The sequence below is a fragment of the Panicum virgatum genome, chromosome 3K, assembly GCF_016808335.1.
Source record: "Panicum virgatum strain AP13 chromosome 3K, P.virgatum_v5, whole genome shotgun sequence".
In the NCBI taxonomy this organism is placed as follows: Eukaryota; Viridiplantae; Streptophyta; class Magnoliopsida; order Poales; family Poaceae; genus Panicum; species Panicum virgatum.
The window spans coordinates 32,680,463-32,700,820 of NC_053138.1; the positions used below are offsets into that span (position 1 = coordinate 32,680,463).

The following is a 20,358-nucleotide window of genomic DNA, read 5'->3' on the forward strand; positions in this document are numbered from 1 at the left end:
TGTTATGTTTAATTATTTTGTTTGTAAGAATAATTATTTATTCGTGGTGTTAAATATTGTTCCCAGGGTCCATAATTAATTATTTAATACTAAAAATTATTTTTTAATAATTGTGCAAATATATTCAAGTGGGGTCTTGTTTTAAAGATCTTGTTGTAAGAAATTGAATGGTGTAATCTAAATTTAATTTGAATAAACTGTTTAAAATTTATAGTTTTTTAAATTCTAAACTTGTTGCATGTGAGATGACATTGTCAATTTTGTTTTTTCTGCAAGTATAGTCTGCCTCTTTCCTTTTCACGGTCAAAAGGTACGCATCGTGAGACGGTTAATTAATAAAACATTCTATGATCCTAGCATGTTGGGCTGATGGCCCATTTAGCCGCATGCAGAAGAGGGACTCTTCAGGTGATGCTTGCATATTTTGTCACCTCCTGTTATGCATATCCGCGCCCACTTAATCATCCTGCTGTCACACAGATCACCGAAAGCACAATTAATTTTAGGCTAATTAAATTTAGTATATATAACCATAAGGGTGGTCCCAACCCAGACTCTACCATGAAGTCTAAGTATACTTATAGTTCTCTATTTATAGCTTTTTTCTGATGTGGCACCCTAATTATTGAAGAGAGATAGAAAAAAATAAGACTTAGTTTCTAGATAAGACCTCGAGTCTACGCGCCCTTCAATGCCCAAGAAACCAGGGAGACTTGCGTTGTGGAGGGGGCATGGAGTCCATGGATCTTGTGATGGAAGAAAAACAATAAATGATTTTATGTATAGAAACTACTATTACACACTTTGTATTAGAAAGTATAGTTTCTTATGATGGAGTCTTTGAGACTTAAGACTCTAGGAGTGGAGTCTGCATTGGAACTATCCTAAGGAGATCTCAGATATGAAGTTAACACATGGAAATAATTCTTTACAGACAATTATGCGTGCTTGAGAGTATTTGGACCGGGATAATAACTCCTGACAAGTTTAAGGACCGTGATGAGAGTGGAGGATAAGTTTAAGGATTACTATGTACATTTTGAGAATACCAGAACTAGAATGAGAACTCAGGACAAGTTTGAGGACCGCTTGCGGAGTTTAGTCTTTGAACTGTGTTACTGGATATGCTATTCCTTCATGTTTTCTTTTTATTTTCAAGATGTTTTTAATCTTTGTATTCTTATTATAGTTATCACAGTGTACATAATGTTTATTTTAAAAAGCCTCCAACAATTAGTATGTGACATGGCTATGTCCCTATAAGTCGAGCAACCATGTGAGAACCACATGCATGACCTTTCCACTTGACTAGATATCACTCTGTTCGCTTCAATCAGCCAACATTATTTTTCTTTCACACCAAACTAACACCAGCTACCAGCCAGCCAGCAGTGTTTTTCTTTTACAACAAATTAACACCAGCCACCCGTCACAGCCAGCCGAACAGAGAGATTATTATTCGAATTGGCATGTGTTTGATCATTGTTTCAATGTAATGTGCATTATGCTTGCAAGCATTTTGAACGTTATAGCCTATTATGAACATTATAGCATTACAAATATTTGAACATTATCGTAACTAAATTATGCAAGGCCCGCACAAAACAGTCGCCAAATATTCAAATTAGGTGTTCCTTTACATATTTTCTTTGACTCTCCACAATAAAAACTAAAAATGGTGTTAAGCTATAGTATATGAGTTGAGACATTACGTATCAGAGGCTAGAATAGCCCCTTCGTCAGGACGCTAGGCACTAGGGTTCTTACGCTCTGGCTGACCTGCCCTCTGTCTCTAGCGAGAGCGCTAGATTTGAACTGGGGCGCTTGATTTAGAGGCTGGTCTGCTGGCCGCCTGGGTTTTCCTCTCGTTCTTTTAGTAATGGAGACATATTCACCAATTTTTTTAAAAAACTAAGTGTGAACTATTATTTACAAAAGTTTTGAAGAATTTTCACCAGAGATTTCTCCAACATCAAAATCAGTTAAATTTAGTACTACTGCTTAGTGCTGTAGTAGTCTGCCACATTTTGCCGCAACATTTCTAGAAGGTCAAAGCACGCAAACCTTGAGGAGAAGCAAACGGTTAGGCTAAAACCGGTAATTCTGCATTCGCAAAGGGACCAGGGCGCAAAAAGCAGAGAACGAAGTAAACCCAGTTTCATACCTTTACTCCCTCTGACCGTTGCCCCCCCTGTCTCCGTTTCCTCCTCGCCGCCGTCGCCACAGCCGCCCGCCGGCGACTATTCCTCCTCCACCGCCACCGTGTCACCTCCCAGGTAAGCAAAGCATCCGAAGACCTCGCCTCGCTCCCCCCGCCCGCGCCCTCCCCGCTCCTCCGGCTAGCACGTGCCGCCTCGGATCTGGATCCGACGTCGGCTGTGAGGGTTTGTCGGCCCGCGTGGCTGTGAAACCTTGGATCTCACCGCGATCAGTTTCCGTGTATTCCGCAGCGTGCCGGAGGGATGGAGAACGGTGGGATCGAGGAGGCGGACGACGCGCTGCCGGTGCCCACGCCGCTGAACGGGCGGCGGTACCGGCCTGTCGGGTCGAGCGACCGCGCCGTCATCCAGATGACCTCCATGGAGCCGGGGTCATCCTCCGCCGCCTCCATCGAGGCCGTCGTGACGCCCCAGCCTCCGAGGTGATGCATACTTCGCATCCACATTTGTGTGTTTCGTGAGCATTTGGTTGTGTCACGCGCTAGCGGATCGAACATGGATTTTACTGAGTAGAGAGCGTATTTCTGCGTGGAGCAGAAGCATAGTTTCTGCAAATTAGTGCGTGCATTGTCTTGGACATGTGTTGTTTAGCAAAATGAGGTGTTTAAACTAGCAATCGTAGAGTATCAGTGTCGTAGTGTGCAAACCCACAGCCGGGTGGCGTAATGCACCCGCCTAAATCCAGAGGGTGAGTACTCGGGGGTTAGCTAGGATTAGCCCAATCTTAGAGGAAGAACGCGATGAACGCAGCAGGTTTAGAGTGGTTCGGGCCGCCGGAGCGTAATACCCTACGTCCACTGTGTGTTGTATTGTTTGCGCTCTCAAGAGGTTGAGAGTCTTGGTGTGTCTAGTGCTTAGTCCAGAGAGAGTCTAGAGTCTGGCGAGAGTCCCCGAGTCTGCAGCGAGCGCCTCCCTTTTATATCTCAAGGGAGGCGCATACATGGCCGTTGAGTCCCCGACAGGTGGGCCCAACGATGTAGTATAAAATAACATACTATACAGACATTATGGCGTTGCAGGCGACGGAGATCTCATTCCTGGATTTCCTTGCTCTGCCCGTGAAGATCCTCCTCCGGCATAGCCATGCCCTGTCTTGTCGAAACGGCGCCAGGGGGTAGCTTGCGGCGTTGCCTACCGCGTAGCTGAACGGGCCGTGTAGCTTGCGGCGTAGGCGGTATGATGAAAAGGTGCCGTGCCGTCGTATCCATTTAATGCAGCAGACGGGCTCTGTGCGGATGCGGCGCATGCGGCTGCACTGTGTACCTCGGTAATATGCGGTCTACAGTGAGGCCTGACAAAGGTTGCCCCGCGTGCCGCGGCGACAGAGCACGCCTCAACCATCCGCATTGAATGCGGTGGGTGGGCGAGTCTTCCAGCGGAAGTCTCGCGCCCGCGCCTGCGGGACACGTGGCGCCCCCGGACCCCGACCCGGCGGTATGTTGGTTCTACGCGCGTGGGAGGTCCGGACGGAAGCGGGGAGGTCCCGGTCCGATCCCTCGGCTGTTGGCTCGGAGCTTCCTCTCCTCAGGGACACGTGGCGTCACCGGGCCCGTCCCAGAGCGGGGAGCGGGTCTGGGGCCGTTGGCTCGGTGAGGTAAGAGCCTGACCCGTGGGGCCCGGCTGCTCCGCCCCTTATGGCGTAGTTACGGATGACTACGCGAGTCCTGCCTTGCTGCAGTAGGAGTGAGTATCCCTGCTACAGGGTACCGACAATCAGTGAACTGTTGAGCATACTCAATGGCGTGGGAGTATCGGAAGTTAAGATCTATGGTCTTCTCTGGGGTGTTAGGGAACACTGAAACTACTATTTTGGGCTTTGGGTTGCTCTTGGCTTTCTTTTTTGAGCTGTGGGCACTACTAGCGAGGCTGTGAGATCAATGCCTGTCCTATCTGTTTTGGGGGGCATCTGCAACTGCAATGCTACCATTATTGAAATCTGTAGTGATATATGTTTGAGTGATGCTGAAATTATTGTTTAGGTTCAAAATTGGGACCATTACTGGTTGCTGTTACTGTTACTGTTAAACATAGTGAGGTCTTGTCATAATGCTGGCTACTTCTATTGGTACAATGGCCCTGTTTGGTTTGTACTTGTGCTAGGAATAGTAACATTTTGACCGCTAATTACGGTGTCGAACAAAGCCAGTTTACAAAATCAACTTCAAAACCCCTGCGCTAGGAACTCTGAAGAATCTAATGAGGCCTTTGACCGCGTGACTAGAGGATGGTTACTGTCATATCACTGTAGCCAATCATTGATTAATTACCGTCATTAGATTCATCGCAAAAAGTTACACCCATCCCTAAAAAGGTTTCGCAAATAGACTCCATTTAGTACTCCATGCATGCGAGATTCTTTTCTCGGAAAACGTGCTCGCTAGGTTACTAGTGGGAACCAAACAAGACCAATGCTTTGGTCGTTAGTGGTAGTTAATTCTAGCCATTTCTTTGTCCTATTATATTTTCAAGTTTTAGTCATAGATCATGCCTTTACGTCAAGCCACGGTAAGCTTGTTGCTATATATTTGAGTTTTGTGGTAGAGTGTTGGATGCCAGCTCTTAAGACTTAAAAAAGAATACTGCGTTTTTCCTTCTGTCGATTTCAGCTCTTGTGCGTGGTAGGGCTTGCCAGTTGGCTGTTGTTTAGTTGCATGGGAGAAAGTCATGAGACCAATCGACCTAGGTGGTTTAGGAATTCCTAATCTAGAGATTATGGCATGGGCGTTGCAGGCAAGATGGCAGTGGCATAAGAAAACCCGAACTAATCGACCTTGGACGGATCTTGAACTTCCCTCCCATCCTAACTCTCTAGCTTTGTTTGCCATCGCAGTTAATACAGAGGTAGGAAATGGACATAACACGCTGTTTTGGTCAGATAAATGGCTGCATGGCTGTTCAGTGGAGAACCTGGCACCTGCTGTCTTTGCATATGTGCCTCCTAGAGTTCGTAAAAGACAATCAGTGGCAGATGCTTTGACCAATAACAAATGGGTTACTGAAATACGTGGCGGTCTGACTTGGAATGTAATCAGGGAATTTTTGCAGCTATGGGATTGTGTCCAGGACTTCGAGTTAAATGAGATGGAGGATCGACATGTTTGGAGATTGGAATCTGGGGGATGCTACTCCTCTAAGTCTGCATACCGGGCTTATTTTCAGGGTTCTATAACCTTTGAGCCATGGAAAAGACTTTGGAAATCTTGGGCTCCAAATAAGTGTAAAGTCTTTCTTTGGTTGGCCATTCGCAATAGGTGTTGGACAGCTGATCGTCTTGAAAAGAGAGGGCTGCCTCATCCCAATCAGTGCTCTTTATGTGACCAAGAAAATGAGACAGTGCAGCACTTGTTGACCTCATGTGTGGTGGCTAGACAGGTTTGGTTTAATCTTCTAGCGCCTCTGAATCTTGGTGATTGCATTCCCATGCAGCAGGATCACAGCTTCGTTGAGTGGTGGCGCAAAGTGATGAAAAAGGTGAAGAAGGAATATAAGAAAGGAGTAAATTCCCTAATAATTTTGGGCGCATGGATGATATGGAAACACAGGAATGCCTGTGTGTTTGAGGGGATGACCCCTTCGGTCGCCTCCATCATGAGGGAAATCAAAGATGAGCATAACCTGTGGTGCCTGGCTGGAGCTAAAAAGCTTCAAGGCCTGGGCTTGGCTGGTGCTCTCTAGATGTCTAGGTCTTGGTTATGGTCAGGTCCTTTTTGTTGCATAGGCTAGTCTTGTGTTTTTGAACTCATCTCTCATATTTGGTCCCCGTATGAGAGATGAGCTTTGTATGGGGACTATTTTTTTTCTCTCTAATACAATGAAGTGCAGTTCTCCTGCGTTTTCGAAAAAAAAAGGGCTTGCCACTTGGCATATACCCTCAACCTTGCATGCTCTGGATAATTCTGAAGAAATGGTTATCAGTTATCACTAGACATGTTCTTTTCATTTTCTTATTTTCTTTTATATCAGTACATGCAGGCATTAAACCTGCTGGTGTCCCACTTTTGCTGTTTGGATGTCCCACAGGACAGAACCTAGATATAGTTTCAACAGAAAATGACCTTTAAATGTGTCCTTTGAGAATAATAAATACAAGAGAATTTTGTAGAATGCAAGTTGTCCAGGTGCTATGTGTATGAACACACTCTTTTATGTGTGACAGGAATCTTAAACCTGATGCTAATCTAACTATTGATCCAAGCATGCGAGAAGGTTCTCCTGATGATCATGCTGCATCTGGTGGATCTCAAGGGGATTCAAAGCTAGAGCTATTTGGTTTTGATTCTCTTGTAAATATATTGGGCCTCAAGAGGTACGATCAATCATTCTTTAGTCTTTAATGATTTTCACTTAACTAAATCTTGATGTATGTTTCTTTTATTACAAGCTGAAAGTTTTGATTAGTGTTTAACATCTGCACCCTGAATATTGTTTGAACTGTTGATTCTACTTCATGATTTCATGGTATCAGCATCTGATTGAATCTGAACAGCATGACAGGAGAACATATTCAGGCCCCTTCAAGTCCTAGGGATGGTGAGGATGTAGCAATTACCATTGGACGCCCCAAGGTTATATTACATTGGAACATTTTTCTGCCATCTGTTTGAAAGTTTGTTGCTCTTATTTTGGACAATGATGAAAATTAACAATTAGCAACAGTAGTAATCATAGGGTGTGCGTGATGTATACTTCGACATCTAATATGAAGTTCAGGATGAGAAATTATTTGCCTCATGTGATTAGTCAATGTATTCAAGCACAAAGATCTGGTTGATTGGAACATTTGAGTTTGTTTGGACTTTGGAATATCAGTTGGTTCATGCATGTCTGATCTTCAATGTTTGTTGCCAATTGTTACTTTATTTATTATGTTTGTCTATTTGTTTGTTTATTTCAGATTGTACAAGTGACAACCTATATCACTGAACAGATTGCTCTTGTTGTTTGAACAGGAAACTGGACCTAAGTTCGGCACCATGATGGGTGTCTTTGTTCCATGCTTGCAGAATATCTTGGGAATCATTTATTATATCCGTTTTACCTGGTAAGGTATCATGCACACTTACTTTTGTTGTTGCTCATCAATACATTGATTCTACTTTGTTTCTGCAAAAAGTTAGTTTGCTTTGCTGGTCATACCCCTCCTGTTATAGTAGAACCAAATCAAAATAATATTGTAGAAAACTGTATATAAGTACCAGTACTTGCTTTGACTTATCACAGCATTAATCCCTTTTTTATCCTCCCCAACAATTCAGATAAGGTATAAGTGGTGTTTCATTGTGATGCTTGCCTCATACACTACTCAAAAACTAACCAATACTTCTCAGATAAACTTGACCAACGCTTCCCTTCCGTTTTGTAGGATTGTAGGTATGGCAGGTGTATGGCAGTCGCTTGTTTTAGTTTCATTTTGTGGCGCTTGCACATTTTTAACTGGAATATCATTAAGTGCCATTGCAACTAATGGAGCAATGAAGGTATGTTGAGTATTTGCACTATCTGCCAATTCTTAAAATTGGGTTGTTCTGCCTTTTTTTATTGTCTTCTTTGCTTTTTGTACCATTTGTGGGATGTGGAGAAAATTCTCTTGTGTGTGGTTTTTTTTTGGTGGTGGTGGTGGTGGGGGGGGGGGGGGAGTGGTCAACTTTAATCGCGATTCAATGATGGGACAAAATACTTTGAGATCTCATTTTGATGTTTTAAGGTGCAACCAAAATAAACTAGCACTGAAAACTGTTTTGCATTTTGAATGATCTGTAGGGTGGTGGGCCATATTATCTTATAGGCCGTGCACTTGGTCCTGAAGTTGGAGTTAGTATTGGGCTATGCTTCTTCCTTGGGAATGCAGTTGCTGGATCCATGTAAGTATACACCATTACAGCCACTAATTTAGGTCGTTTTCACTTTTCTTCATGTTTCTGCTACTCCATCCGTTCTCTTTTATTTGTCGTTGCTTAGCTCAAATTTGAGCTAACCAGCATCATATAAAACAGAACAGAGGGAGTATTAATGACGTTTGTGCATCCTTTCTGCACCTGCTGTATAGGAGGTATCATATGCCTCTTCTATATGGCATGCAGTAGATATAATGTATTATTGTAGTAAAAGAATAGTGAACTCTTGTTACGCCTCATATTGTTTCAAGTTTCAACATAGCCGGAACCCAGCCTATGTTGTTATGACACAATGTAACGGAGGGTTTCAATTAGATGGTGAGCCAATTTAAAAAAAAACACTCTTATGTAGATGAAACCCACCTGACATGGGAGGTGGCAGTAATTAGACTTTAAAGATTGGAATACACCCAAAGAACCATCTTTGGATAAGAGTGTATGAATTAGCAATCCACATGCGTGAACCACCTAGACTATCAGTTCCGTAATACTACTATTATAGCTACTACAACATCCTTATACATTTTATTCTCCCTTTTGGCTTTTGTTGGCTTGGAGTACAAGTAAGAGAGTTACAAGACCTATACAAGTCAAATACAGCTATATACATCTAATAAGGACTAACAGGCTATGTTGTTGTACCTTCTACTGGTCAACAATTGGAGCAGCTCAACTGTCTGATACTTACAAAGATCCACACAAGTCTGCAGTCAGACTAGTATGTCCAGTTGCAAGTGTCTGGATGAGAGATTGATGGGGAAATAATGAGAATACAACTGTTATGTTTTCTAATGATTAATGGAACTTCAAATAATTTAGGTTTTTTGAATAATTTGCTACTTGTTATTTTGGGGTCCATTCATATTTCATTCATGAGTGTCGCTCACCTCTGCATTGGAAACTTATTTGGTCCTTTTCAGGTATGTGCTTGGGGCTGTAGAAACTTTTCTTGATGCTGTTCCTTCTGCTGGACTTTTCCAAAGTAAGTTACAATTGATTTGAATCAGTATGCTTAGTTTGTGAATAGAACTGGTGATCTTACTTTTTTATATTCTCGAGTGTGGCTCATATGCTTTAGGCCTTAGTTGCAAGTTGTGACAAATAGAGCATCTATTGTCAGCATGTTTGCAGTTTATGATGTGGTAGTCATGTAAACATTAGCACACTCCCTTTTTGTAAAATATAAGGCAAGCATGTTAATTCAATGATCCTTTCTCTTGTTTAGCCTTTTTTGCATTTTCTCACTTCAACATTTTTTAGTTAAATATCCATACACACCACTCTCTTCTTTCTAAGACATTAGCACATGTGTGTTAATTTCCTGGTGTGCTGTACTCTTGATGTTATAAGCTCCTTAGTTGTTGTGTGTAGACAAGATGTGAATGCCTTGTTATTTACATGCCATATTTTACTACGTCTCAGACACTTGTCTTGCAACTAAGATGAACACATACAGGAGCTAGCCCACCATTTTTCTCTGTTGATTGCATGCATGCAAGCAAATATGTTAATTGTTGGCATGTCTGTCATGGCAGTCGCAAAAGAGCCTATCTTGCAATCATGACCATGCCCTTCGTCATTGATCACTTATGACATGCAACAGTATAAACAATGTTACAGTAGCTAATTAGTTTGATGGTGAGAAATAGGAGAGATGAAAGATATACTACTAATTAATTTACTTTAACTTTCTGCTTCTGATTTTTGTCGAACTAACTTGTACCTGTTTCAAAATGCAGAAAGTGTGACAGTTGTTAACAATACACTAGTAAATGGTACAGAAACTGCTGGCACATCTACTATATCAACACCCAGCTTGCACGATCTTCAAGTGTATGGTGTGATTGTGACCATACTGCTATGCTTTATTGTCTTTGGTGGTGTCAAAATCATCAACAAGGTTGCACCTGCTTTCTTAATACCAGTTCTGTTTTCGCTACTGTGCATCTATCTTGGTGTCTTCATTGCACCAAGGCATAATGCTCCAAGTAAGTACCCTAGTTCTTACTTTTATGCTATGTTTTCATCACTGTGTGCTGAAATTTACTGTTGACTTCGTCATGTAGAGGGAATCACTGGGTTGAGTATAACCACATTTAAAGATAATTGGGGCTCAGATTATCAACGTACAAACAATGCTGGTGTTCCTGATCCAAGTGGATCAATATATTGGGATTTCAAGTAAGTTTTTACTGTCTCAAAATTGAACAGACTTCTTTTTCCATGGGGAAATTACAAGTAATTTCAGCATGCTCCCCTAGAGTTTGAATAACTTCAGTAAACCCTATGAACTTTCAGTAATCTTGGCACTGACCCTTGGCTTCAATGTTTCTGTTGATTTGTATTGTGGTAATCATTTGGAACCAATGTGTCATTGAAATTCCTCTAAAGCTGGACCAAATATCCCCCAATTCCTTGCCTCACTGCCTATATGAGCCAGATGAGAAAGCCACTGGGGTTGGATGCATTAAATGCTGGGGTCGGCCACTTGGATGAACAGTGCTAAACAGCAATTTCCATTGATTTTGGCAAATTTCATCGGAGTCCGGCGACCACCGGTGGCTGCATGCAGCTCTGCCCCTGACTCCACTATTCATCATCCTATGCATCTTTCTACATTTGCACCATTGCCCGCTGCATGGCCGCCTCAGGTTATGATTGTGTGAGAGCTCAGGTCTTAATGTGCATGGGGGCAGACTCCCCTAGGGCTTTGTTCTAAGAAGGTTCCATGCTTTGAACCCAAGTCGGAACAGGAGTTTCAGCGACTCCTGGAGTTCAACGCTCTAACCGGTCCACCGCGAGAAGGGATTGACATGCATTCTTGAGCACACTGTTACCACCATAGTGCTGAGTATCAATGTGGGTTGAGTTGGAACAGATATTCTGTTCTTTACTGTTAATAAGGAAAATACTCGACTCGATATTGGGTGATTTTCTGCAAGACGTATAAGATAATTGGGTCATGTGTTTCTTCTCACATTTTTTTTAATTTTCTTGAGAAAAGTCTGTTGCAATGTGGGTCTGTAGATTTGTTAGTCTCCAAAGCACATGATGTTTAGAATTATCTCAGTACTTGTAATCTATCTAACAAAAATAGGTCGAACTGATGGGATCATTTGGCATGGACGTTGAATTTGAAAGCAAATATGGCACGGAAAATTGGTGATGGATTAACGAGAGTACATGGGGTACATTATATAGTCAAGGATCGGTATCTAGGGTTTATAGAACACACCCAATCAATGGAGATCCTTGCCTAATCGAGATCAATTACCATAACCCATCTAACAGCCCTAGCCGCCTAGGCTGGGCGCTAAGGCCCAAAGGCCGGCCCACTATAAGCCTCACTAACACGCCCCCGCAGTCTGATCGTCAGCCACCGCGCACGTTCAGACTGGACCTGAACTCCGTGAACACAGAAGAAGGAAGCCCCTTGGTGAAGATATCGGCATACTATGAGGAAGTCGGCACATGAAGAACTCGAAGATCACCAACAGAAACCCGCTCCCGGACGAAGTGGAGATCAATCTCAATATGCTTGGTTCGCTGATGCTGAACTGGGTTGGAGGACATGTAAACAGCGTTGATGTTGTCACAATACACCAGTGTAGCTCGGCGAAGTGGGGCATGTAGCTCCTGAAGCAGCTGGCGCAGCCAAGTAGCCTCAGCAACACCATTGGCCACGGCGCGATACTCAGCCTCAGCACTGGACCTGGAGACAGTATTCTGACGCTTGGAGGACCAGGAGACGAGGTTATCCCCGAGAAACACAGCATAGCCCGAGGTGGACTTGCGCGTATCCGGGCAACCAGCCCAGTCAGCATCAGTATAGACCACAAGATCAGTCGAGGAAGACGGTCGCAGCAGAAGGCCGAGGTCGAGAGTGCCACGAATATATCGAAGAATGCGCTTCAGAGCCGCCAAGTGAGGTGCCCGTGGATCATGCATGTGAAGACAGACCTGCTGAACAGCATAAGCAATGTCTGGTCATGTGAAGGTCAGATACTGTAAAGCGCCAACTAGACTGTGAAAATCAGAGGCATCGTCCACAGGAGCACCATCAGTAGCGGCCACCTTGGGGTTAGTATCAACTAGAGTTGAGCACGGTTTGCAATCAGCCATGCCAGCCCTATCCAGAATGTCCAACATATACTGTCGCTGAGAGAGAAGTAAGCCGTCACCGCACCGCTGAACATGCATACCAAGAAAGTGATGCAGTTCGCGAAGATCCTTCATGGAGAACTCATGCTGAAGCGCTGCAATAATCCGCTGAAGGAGAGCCTGAGAGGAAGCTGTGAGGACGATATCAACGTACAGTAACAAGTAGACAAGATCTGAACCCCTCTGGTAGACAAAGAGCGACGTGTCTGTCTTGGCTTCAACAAAACCTAGAGACAAGAGGAATGTGGCAAACCGACTGTACCAAGCGCGGGGAGCCTACTTCAATCCATACAGGGACTTGTTAAGGCGGCAAACAAAGTCCGGATGGGCGGAATCCTCAAAACCAGACGGCTGAGCACAGTAAACTGTCTGTGACAAGGTGCCATGCAGGAAGACATTCTTCACATCCAACTGATGAATGGGCCATCGCCGAGAGAGTGCCAGAGAGAGAACAGTCCGAACAGTGGCGGGCTTGACGACTGGACTGAAGGTCTCTGCAAAATCCACACCAGGGCGCTGAGTGAAGCCTCGAAGCACCCAACGCGCTTTGTAGCGCTCCAGAGTCCCGTCGGCGTTGAATTTGTGCTTGAAGATCCACTTGCCGGTGACGATATTGGCTCGCGGAGGGCGAGGCACAAGATCCCAAGTGTGGTTCTTCATCAGAGCATCATGTTCTTCTACCATAGCAGCTCGCCAATTGGGGTCGGCAAGAGCACTACGGTAGGTCTTCGGGATGGCGGAGAGAGGCGCGGCGAGGTACAGTGCAGGCATCCGAAAGCCACTCTTGGCTCTTGTCTGCATGGCGTGCTGGTTGGACGGCGGCGGGACCACACCAGCACCAGGCGGCGCCATACCAGCACTAGGGGGCGGCTGCGGTGATCCAGCAGGCCGCGGCCGGCGCGTGTACACATGGGTGATCACTCGCTGGGGAGGCACGAACGGCGAAGGAGGCGTCGTGGAAGCTGAGGGCGCCGGGACTGTCGCACAGTCAGGCGCCGAGGAAGTTGGCGCCGAGCAGGAGGGCAAACCCAGGTGGAGGGCCGCGCGCTGCCGAGGAAGTCGAGGCCGCACGTGGCTGTGCAGGCACGTCCGGCGGCGTCGAGGTGGACGGGGCCCTGACTGGGAGCGCAGGAAGCGCTGCCGAACCAGCCAGGGTGTCGCCGGGTGATGCCGAGTGGGGCGCAGCCGCACGTGGCTGTGCGGGGAGGGAGTCGCCAGATCCTGCAGGGAGAAGCTGGTGCACAGGTCCGATAGGAGTTGGCATAGTGTTAGTAGCATCCAAAAACTCAAGATCCGCCGGTGTGGAAGAGGAGCCGCGCTCAGCAAAGGGAAAAGCAGACTCGTCGAAGGTGACATGACGAGAAATGATCACTCGGTTAGAGGAGAGATCAAGGCAGCGGTACCCTTTATGGTGAGCGGAGTATCCCAGGAAGACACATAAGGTGGATCGGGGAGAGAGTTTGTGGGTGGCGGTGGCAGACAGGTTCGGGTAGCATTTGCAGCCAAAGACGCGAAGGTGGTCGTAGGAGGGCACGGTGCCAAAGAGGGCAGCGTGTGGTGTGGGGAACCGGAGCGTCTTGGTGAGCAAAATGTTGAGAAGGTAGGAGGCTGTCTGCAGAGCTTCGACCCAGTAGGAGGGCGGAAGGGAGGCCTGAAACAGAAGGCAGCGCACAACATTGTTGAGGGAACGAATGAGGCGCTCAACCTTACCGTTTTGCGGCGAGGTGTAGGGACAGGACATGCGTAGGTGCATGCCGTGGGTGAGGAAGAACGTGCGAGAGCTGGAGTTGTCGAACTCCTTGCCGTTGTCGCACTGAACTGCCTTCACGGTGGAGCCGAACTGAGTAGTCACGTAGGCAAAAAAATGAGCTAGCGTGGAGTAAGTATCAGACTTCAGTTTTAAAGGAAACGTCCAAGTGTAATGAGAGCAATCGTCAAGTATAACGAGATAATATTTGTAACTGGAGACACTAAGAGCAGGAGATGTCCACATATCACAATGAATGAGTTCAAAATTACTGGACACTCTAGACACTGAAGTACTGAAAGGAAGGCGCATATGACGGCCAAGCTGACATGCGTGACACAGCGAGGAACTACTGTCATGAGGACATGCGGAAAGGCCGGAAGATGACACTAGCTTGGAGAGGGCCTCGTGTCCAGGATGACCGAGGCGACGATGCCAGAGTGAAGACCCAGAGGTGGCGACCAGGGAGTGAGCAGCCGGAAGACGTAGGGGGTACAACGGCCCTGAGCTATTGCACCTGACGATCACGTTCCGAGACTGAAGGTCCTTCACAGAACAACCAGATGGGTCAAACTCAACAGAGCAATTATTATCGGTAGTGAACTGGCGAATAGAAATAAGATTCTTAATAAGTTGTGGGGAAACCAGAACATTATTAAGATGCAAGGAAGGATGAATAACAGTGGTGCCAGTAGCAGTGACAGGTAACAAGGAGCCATTACCGACAATGATCGATGAAGGAGTAGGGTACCGCATAGGAAAAGTATGTGAAAGAATATCAGATTGAGATGTCATGTGAGAGGTAGCACCTGAGTCGAAGTACCATTCGTTACTGGGCTGCGGTTGGTTCAGCGTCATGGTGCTGAAGGTAGAGGCGAGCGACTGCTGATCCCAGGAGGGTGTCCCGGCCAAGGGGTTGTAGAACCCTGGCGGGGCGCCCCACTGGCTGGAGGACTCCTGCGCGGGGCCCGAGGCCTGCTGGTACTGCGCCTGCTGGAGCTGCTGAGCGAGCATGGCCTGCTGCTGCTGTTGGTTCGGCTGGACCAGCATGGCCTGCTACTGCTGCGGGCGTGGAGGAAGTGGCGCCAGGGGAGGCCGGGGACTAGGCCACATTTGGATGGACCCGGTCCAGGGGTTCCAGAAGGATGGCCAGGGGGAGGTCGCCGATTTGGCGCCAGCAGCCTGTCCTCCGGAAGTCGCAGCGGCATCGGGGGCCCGGGTGTTGGTGGCGTTGTTGCCGCCGTTGCCGCCACCGCGTCTGGAGCGCCGGTTCTTGGGCTTGGAGCCGGGCGCCGAAGGGGTGCTGGAGCCAGCGCCCCCGGAGCCGGCACCCCCGGAGGGGGCGGCTTGCTTGGGCGTGGACGAAGCGACGAACGCGGCGGGCGGCGTCGAGGAGGACTGGTGCGCCATGTTCATCTCCTCCAGCAGCAGCTCAGCCTGGACCTCCTTGAAGGTCGGGAACGGGCGGGCGCGACGGAGATGAACGCCGATGCTGGTGAAGCGCTCGTTGAGGCCGCGAAGCACGTTGAGGCGGTCCGAGACAGGAGACTCCAGATCGTCGAGCTTATCAGCCATCTTCTTGAAGCGTCGGCAATAATCGGCGATGGAGAGGTCGCCCTGGGAGAAGCCGTGGAACTCGACGTCGAGGAGGATGGTGCGGGTCTCGCGGTTCCCCAGGAAGTGCGTCTCCACAGCGACTCATAGGTCGCGTGCCGTGGCGCCGCGGTTGGAGATGGCCTCGGCGAGATCGTCGGAGAGGGTGCCAGTGATCCAGGACTGGACGACACAGTCCATGCACGCCCAGTCCGGGGAAGCAGGGGCGCAGGCGTCGACCAGCACGTGATCTTGGAGGGAGAACTTGCCGGTGGTCAGTAGAAACTGATCGCGCCAGTGAGCGTAGTTGCCGGAGTTGACGTCGAGGAGGGTCGTGATCAGACTCCGGATGTTCTGGATGGAGACGGCCTGGGCGTGGAGGTTGAGGACGACGGCGGCCTCGTGCAGCATCATGGCGGAGTGGAAGTCGTGGTGCTGCGAATGAGGGGATCCTCCATCCTTCTGCTCCTGGGGCGGCGGCGGCGGGGCGCCAGCCTCGGCGCGAGCGGCGGCCGTGCGATCTAGGGCGGCCTGGATCCTCGCGGTGGCGGCGTCCCGCTCCTTCGCGGCGGCGGCGGCCTCGGCTTCAGCGTCGGCGGCGCGCTGAAGAGCAGCGGCGCGCGCGGCTTGGGCGGAGGCGGCCTTCTCCTGGGCGGCTGCATCGGCAGTTGCTTTGGCGGCAGCGGCCGCCTGTTGCTTGGCGGCATCTGTGTCGTCGCCAGGGGAGGAGGGGCCAGCCATGGGTAGGGTTTGGGGCGCAACACAGTAGGGCTGGTGCGCAAGGAGGTGGGCGCAGCACGGCGGGAGGCCGGCACGCGAGCGCTGCATGGCGAGGTGCCGGCGCGCTAGGGCAGCGGAAGACGAATCGGGAAGAAGACCCGGACTCGTGATACCATGAAAGCAAATATGGCACGGGAAATTGGTGATTGATTAAAGAGAGTACATGGGGTACATTATATAGGCAAGGATCGGTATCTAGGGTTTATAGAACACACCCAATCAACGGAGATCATTGCCTAATCGAGATCAATTACCATAACCCATCTAACAGCCCTAGCCGCCTAGGCTGGGCGCCAAGGCCCAAACGCCGGCCCACTATAAGCCTCGCTAACAGAATTCCTTAAAAGGGACCAAATGGTAAATACTTGCTAACATGGTTTGTCCTGTTCCTGATGGCACATTTGTAGGAAACATAACTCGTCAAAGTGATACTAGTTGGTAATAACTCCAAATTTTAATAGGTTAAGCAGAACTTCAGGATTGCTTGTTATCAGAAAGAAGCTCACCACGGTTCATATCCACTTATTTAATAATTCCATCTGCCCTATATTCACAACTAGATGACAACTGTGACAAGGTTTTCCTAAGTGAACCTTTGGTGCATTTTGACTGCGTTTTACATATTTCCTTGTGTATGTGAAAATTCATTTGTAACGGGTGTGACAAACTAAAACTGCTAGTGCAGATGTAAACCAAACTCTGTTGTTCATCTTCATGCAGTGACAGAGTTCTCCTACGTGTTTGAGTTTTTTTTTTAAATCATCTTGGTAACCTTTTTTTTTTGTGTGTTTCAGTGCTTTGGTGGGTCTCTTTTTCCCAGCAGTGACTGGAATAATGGCTGGCTCAAACCGATCTGCCTCACTGAAAGATACACAACGTTCAATACCAATCGGCACATTATCTGCAACTCTTACAACAACTGCTATGTACCTTTTCTCTGTGCTTCTATTTGGAGCCTTGGCCACAAGGGAGGAGCTTCTAACTGATAGGTATCTGCTTTTTAGTACTACATACTAGTTCTTCTCTGTTCATGATGCCATCAGAGCATAAATATATGTCTTAGTTATTTCATCAAGTTCGAGACAATGGGAATTTGTGGCCAAAAAGGATAATTATGGTCATGTTGCATAATTGTTGTGACAATATAGAAAAAGGACATAAGGGCTTACTTGCAGCCATCACTTGCTTTTGACTGTATGTGTTTCGTACAGAAGTGTTTTTGGTTAGTGAATTGTTCAAGTATGGTTACTGTTACATAAACCTGTTTAGGGTGCTTTACATCAGAATGTTTTACCAGTACCATTGTTTGTCTAGAACTAATATAAACAAATGCCAGCAAATGCTATTGGCTTCTACACCTTTTATGATCAACTATCTTTTTCTGTAAGTCTTGAATATTTTTTTTCCTTGTTAACTATTGTCTTGGATCTACATTCTAACAGCATCGCTGTAGTACTGTAAGGCACTCCAGCTGTTACACAGTTTCTTATTGCTTGCACAATCAGCTCATAAATACCCTTAACACTTGCAGGCTTCTTACTGCTACAGTGGCTTGGCCTGCTCCTGCAGTGATTTACATTGGCATTATTCTGTCCACTTTAGGTGCAGCTCTTCAGAGTCTGACAGGGGCTCCAAGGTTACTTGCAGCGATAGCGAACGATGATATTCTTCCAGTTCTTAATTACTTCAAAGTTTCTGAGGGATCTGAACCCCATGCAGCCACTTTATTCACAGCATTCATCTGTGTTTGCTGTGTGGTTATTGGAAACTTGGATTTAATTACACCCACTATCACAATGTTTTTTCTTCTGTGCTATGCTGGTGTGAACCTGTCATGTTTTTTGCTTGACCTCCTTGATGCTCCTAGTTGGCGCCCTCGATGGAAATTTCACCATTGGAGCCTTTCACTTGTTGGTGCATTGCTTTGTGTTGGTATGGTTCTTAATTCTTTTATCACTTATTTTGTTTTATGATGATATTCAGCACAAACTGTTGTAATACTCGATTTATAGCATTAGTTTGATTCAAGACTTCATTCACTTCTATTGTTTTGAATCCAACCTTCTCTTCACCTGTACATGAGTATTATAAAACACGCAGATAACTGTATTATAAAAATTATAATTATGATCGCTTACATGGATCTTTCTCTCAATTTTCAGTGATCATGTTTCTGATCTCATGGTCTTTCACTGTTGTCTCCCTTGCCCTTGCAAGCCTCATCTATTACTATGTGAGCATAAAAGGGAAGGCTGGAGACTGGGGAGATGGGTTCAAGAGTGCATACTTTCAGTTGGCGCTCCGAAGTCTCAGATCACTTGGAGGTACCCCTGATTACAGCTTTGCCAATACACAATCATACTATGCATTTTTGTAACTTTTGGTCCTTTCCGCAGCAAACCAAGTCCATCCTAAGAATTGGTACCCCATTCCTTTGATATTCTGCCGTCCATGGGGTAAACTTCCAGAAAATGTTCCTTGTCATCCAAAACTTGCAGACTTTGCTAATTGTATGAAGAAGAAGGGCCGTGGTATGTCAATTTTTGTCTCAATAATGGATGGTGATTATCATGAACTGGCAGAGGATGCCAAGACTGCATGCCGTCAACTGGATGCTTACATTGACTACAAACGCTGTGAGGGTGTTGCGGAGATCATTGTGGCTCCCACTATGTCTGATGGCTTCCGTAGCATTGTGCAGACCATGGGCCTAGGAAACTTGAAGCCGAACATTGTTGTGATGCGGTACCCTGAGATCTGGCGACGTGAGAATTTGACACAGATACCGTCAACCTTTGTCAGCATAATAAATTATTGCATTATTGCTAACAAGGCAGTAGTCATTGTGAAGGGGCTCGATGAGTGGCCTAATGAGTACCAGCGACAGTATGGGACTATTGACCTGTACTGGATTGTAAGAGATGGAGGATTGATGCTTCTTCTGTCACAGCTCCTGCTCACAAAGGAGAGCTTTGAGAGCTGTAAGATCCAAGTCTTCTGCATATCTGAAGAGGACACTGATGCAGAGGAGCTGAAGGCGGATGTCAAAAAGTTCTTGTACGATCTTAGGATGCAAGCTGAGGTCATCGTTGTGACTATGAAATCATGGGAATCACACATGGAGAGCAGCAGCACTGGCGCTCAGCAGGATGACTCCCATGAGGCTTACACAAGCGCACAGCAAAGGATCAGGACGTACCTTGATGAGATGAAGGAAACTGCACAAAGAGAAAGGCAGCCACTAATGGAGAATGGGAGGCAAGTCGTTGTGAATGAGCAGAAGGTTGACAAGTTCCTGTGCACAATGTTGAAGTTGAACTCCACGATACTCAGATACTCCAGAATGGCAGCCGTGGTGCTTGTGAGCCTGCCCCCACCACCACTAAATCATCCTTCGTATTTCTACATGGAGTACATGGATTTACTTGTAGAGAATGTCCCACGCATGTTAATAGTTAGGGGATACACAAGAGATGTTGTCACATTTTTCACATAATTAGATATACACTTGGAGATTCTAGCATCATTTGGTGGTTGTGCTGTTGTAGCAGACTGGATACACAAGATTCAAGTGCAGATTCTACTTCTGTCTACTGAAATCACAAGCCCTCACCTTGAGGGCTACCATCAGATGAGATGTTAGCTGTTCAGAGCTTACTGGGTTTGTGAACTACTGAACTCCAGTGTCTTCATTCTTTTCTGGATTTGAAAGATCCACATAGGGAGTTTTGGTTCTTACAAATTTTGTAGCTATATTCATACAAACACTCTCCATCTAGTAACATACTACTTACATGTTGGCTAGACGATAGAAATGCAAACCCTTCTCACTGAAACATTTGTGTTGGATATTTTCTTTGCATCATTTGTATACTTCTGTGAGACTGATGTATCAGTTGTTGAAATGGGCAAACCTGCGAAAGAGGTAGCACCGATCATATAGCTGTCGCAATTCGCAAATGAA

The 20,358-nt window shown here is 46.5% G+C and overlaps 1 protein-coding gene across 2 annotated transcripts; it reads left to right on the plus strand.

Annotated features, from left to right (window-relative positions):
* The first annotated feature begins 2,144 nt into the window (after nucleotides 1–2,144).
* On the plus strand, nucleotides 2,145–20,354 carry LOC120699026 (cation-chloride cotransporter 1-like). 2 transcript variants are annotated; one of them, XM_039982874.1, is made up of 14 exons: nucleotides 2,145–2,276; nucleotides 2,451–2,641; nucleotides 6,376–6,525; nucleotides 6,706–6,784; nucleotides 7,169–7,260; nucleotides 7,582–7,696; nucleotides 7,980–8,080; nucleotides 9,034–9,095; nucleotides 9,853–10,101; nucleotides 10,180–10,294; nucleotides 17,189–17,383; nucleotides 17,926–18,326; nucleotides 18,557–18,718; nucleotides 18,791–20,354. In XM_039982874.1, the coding sequence occupies exons 2-14, from the start codon at nucleotides 2,463–2,465 to the stop codon at nucleotides 19,888–19,890; spliced, it is 3,000 nt and encodes a 999-aa protein (XP_039838808.1). In that variant the 5' UTR covers nucleotides 2,145–2,276; nucleotides 2,451–2,462; the 3' UTR covers nucleotides 19,891–20,354. The 2 variants fall into 2 exon arrangements, with proteins under 2 accessions (XP_039838808.1, XP_039838807.1); XM_039982873.1 differs by lacking the exon at nucleotides 2,145–2,276 and having other exon boundaries at nucleotides 2,346–2,641.
* Nucleotides 20,355–20,358: the final 4 nt, after the last annotated feature.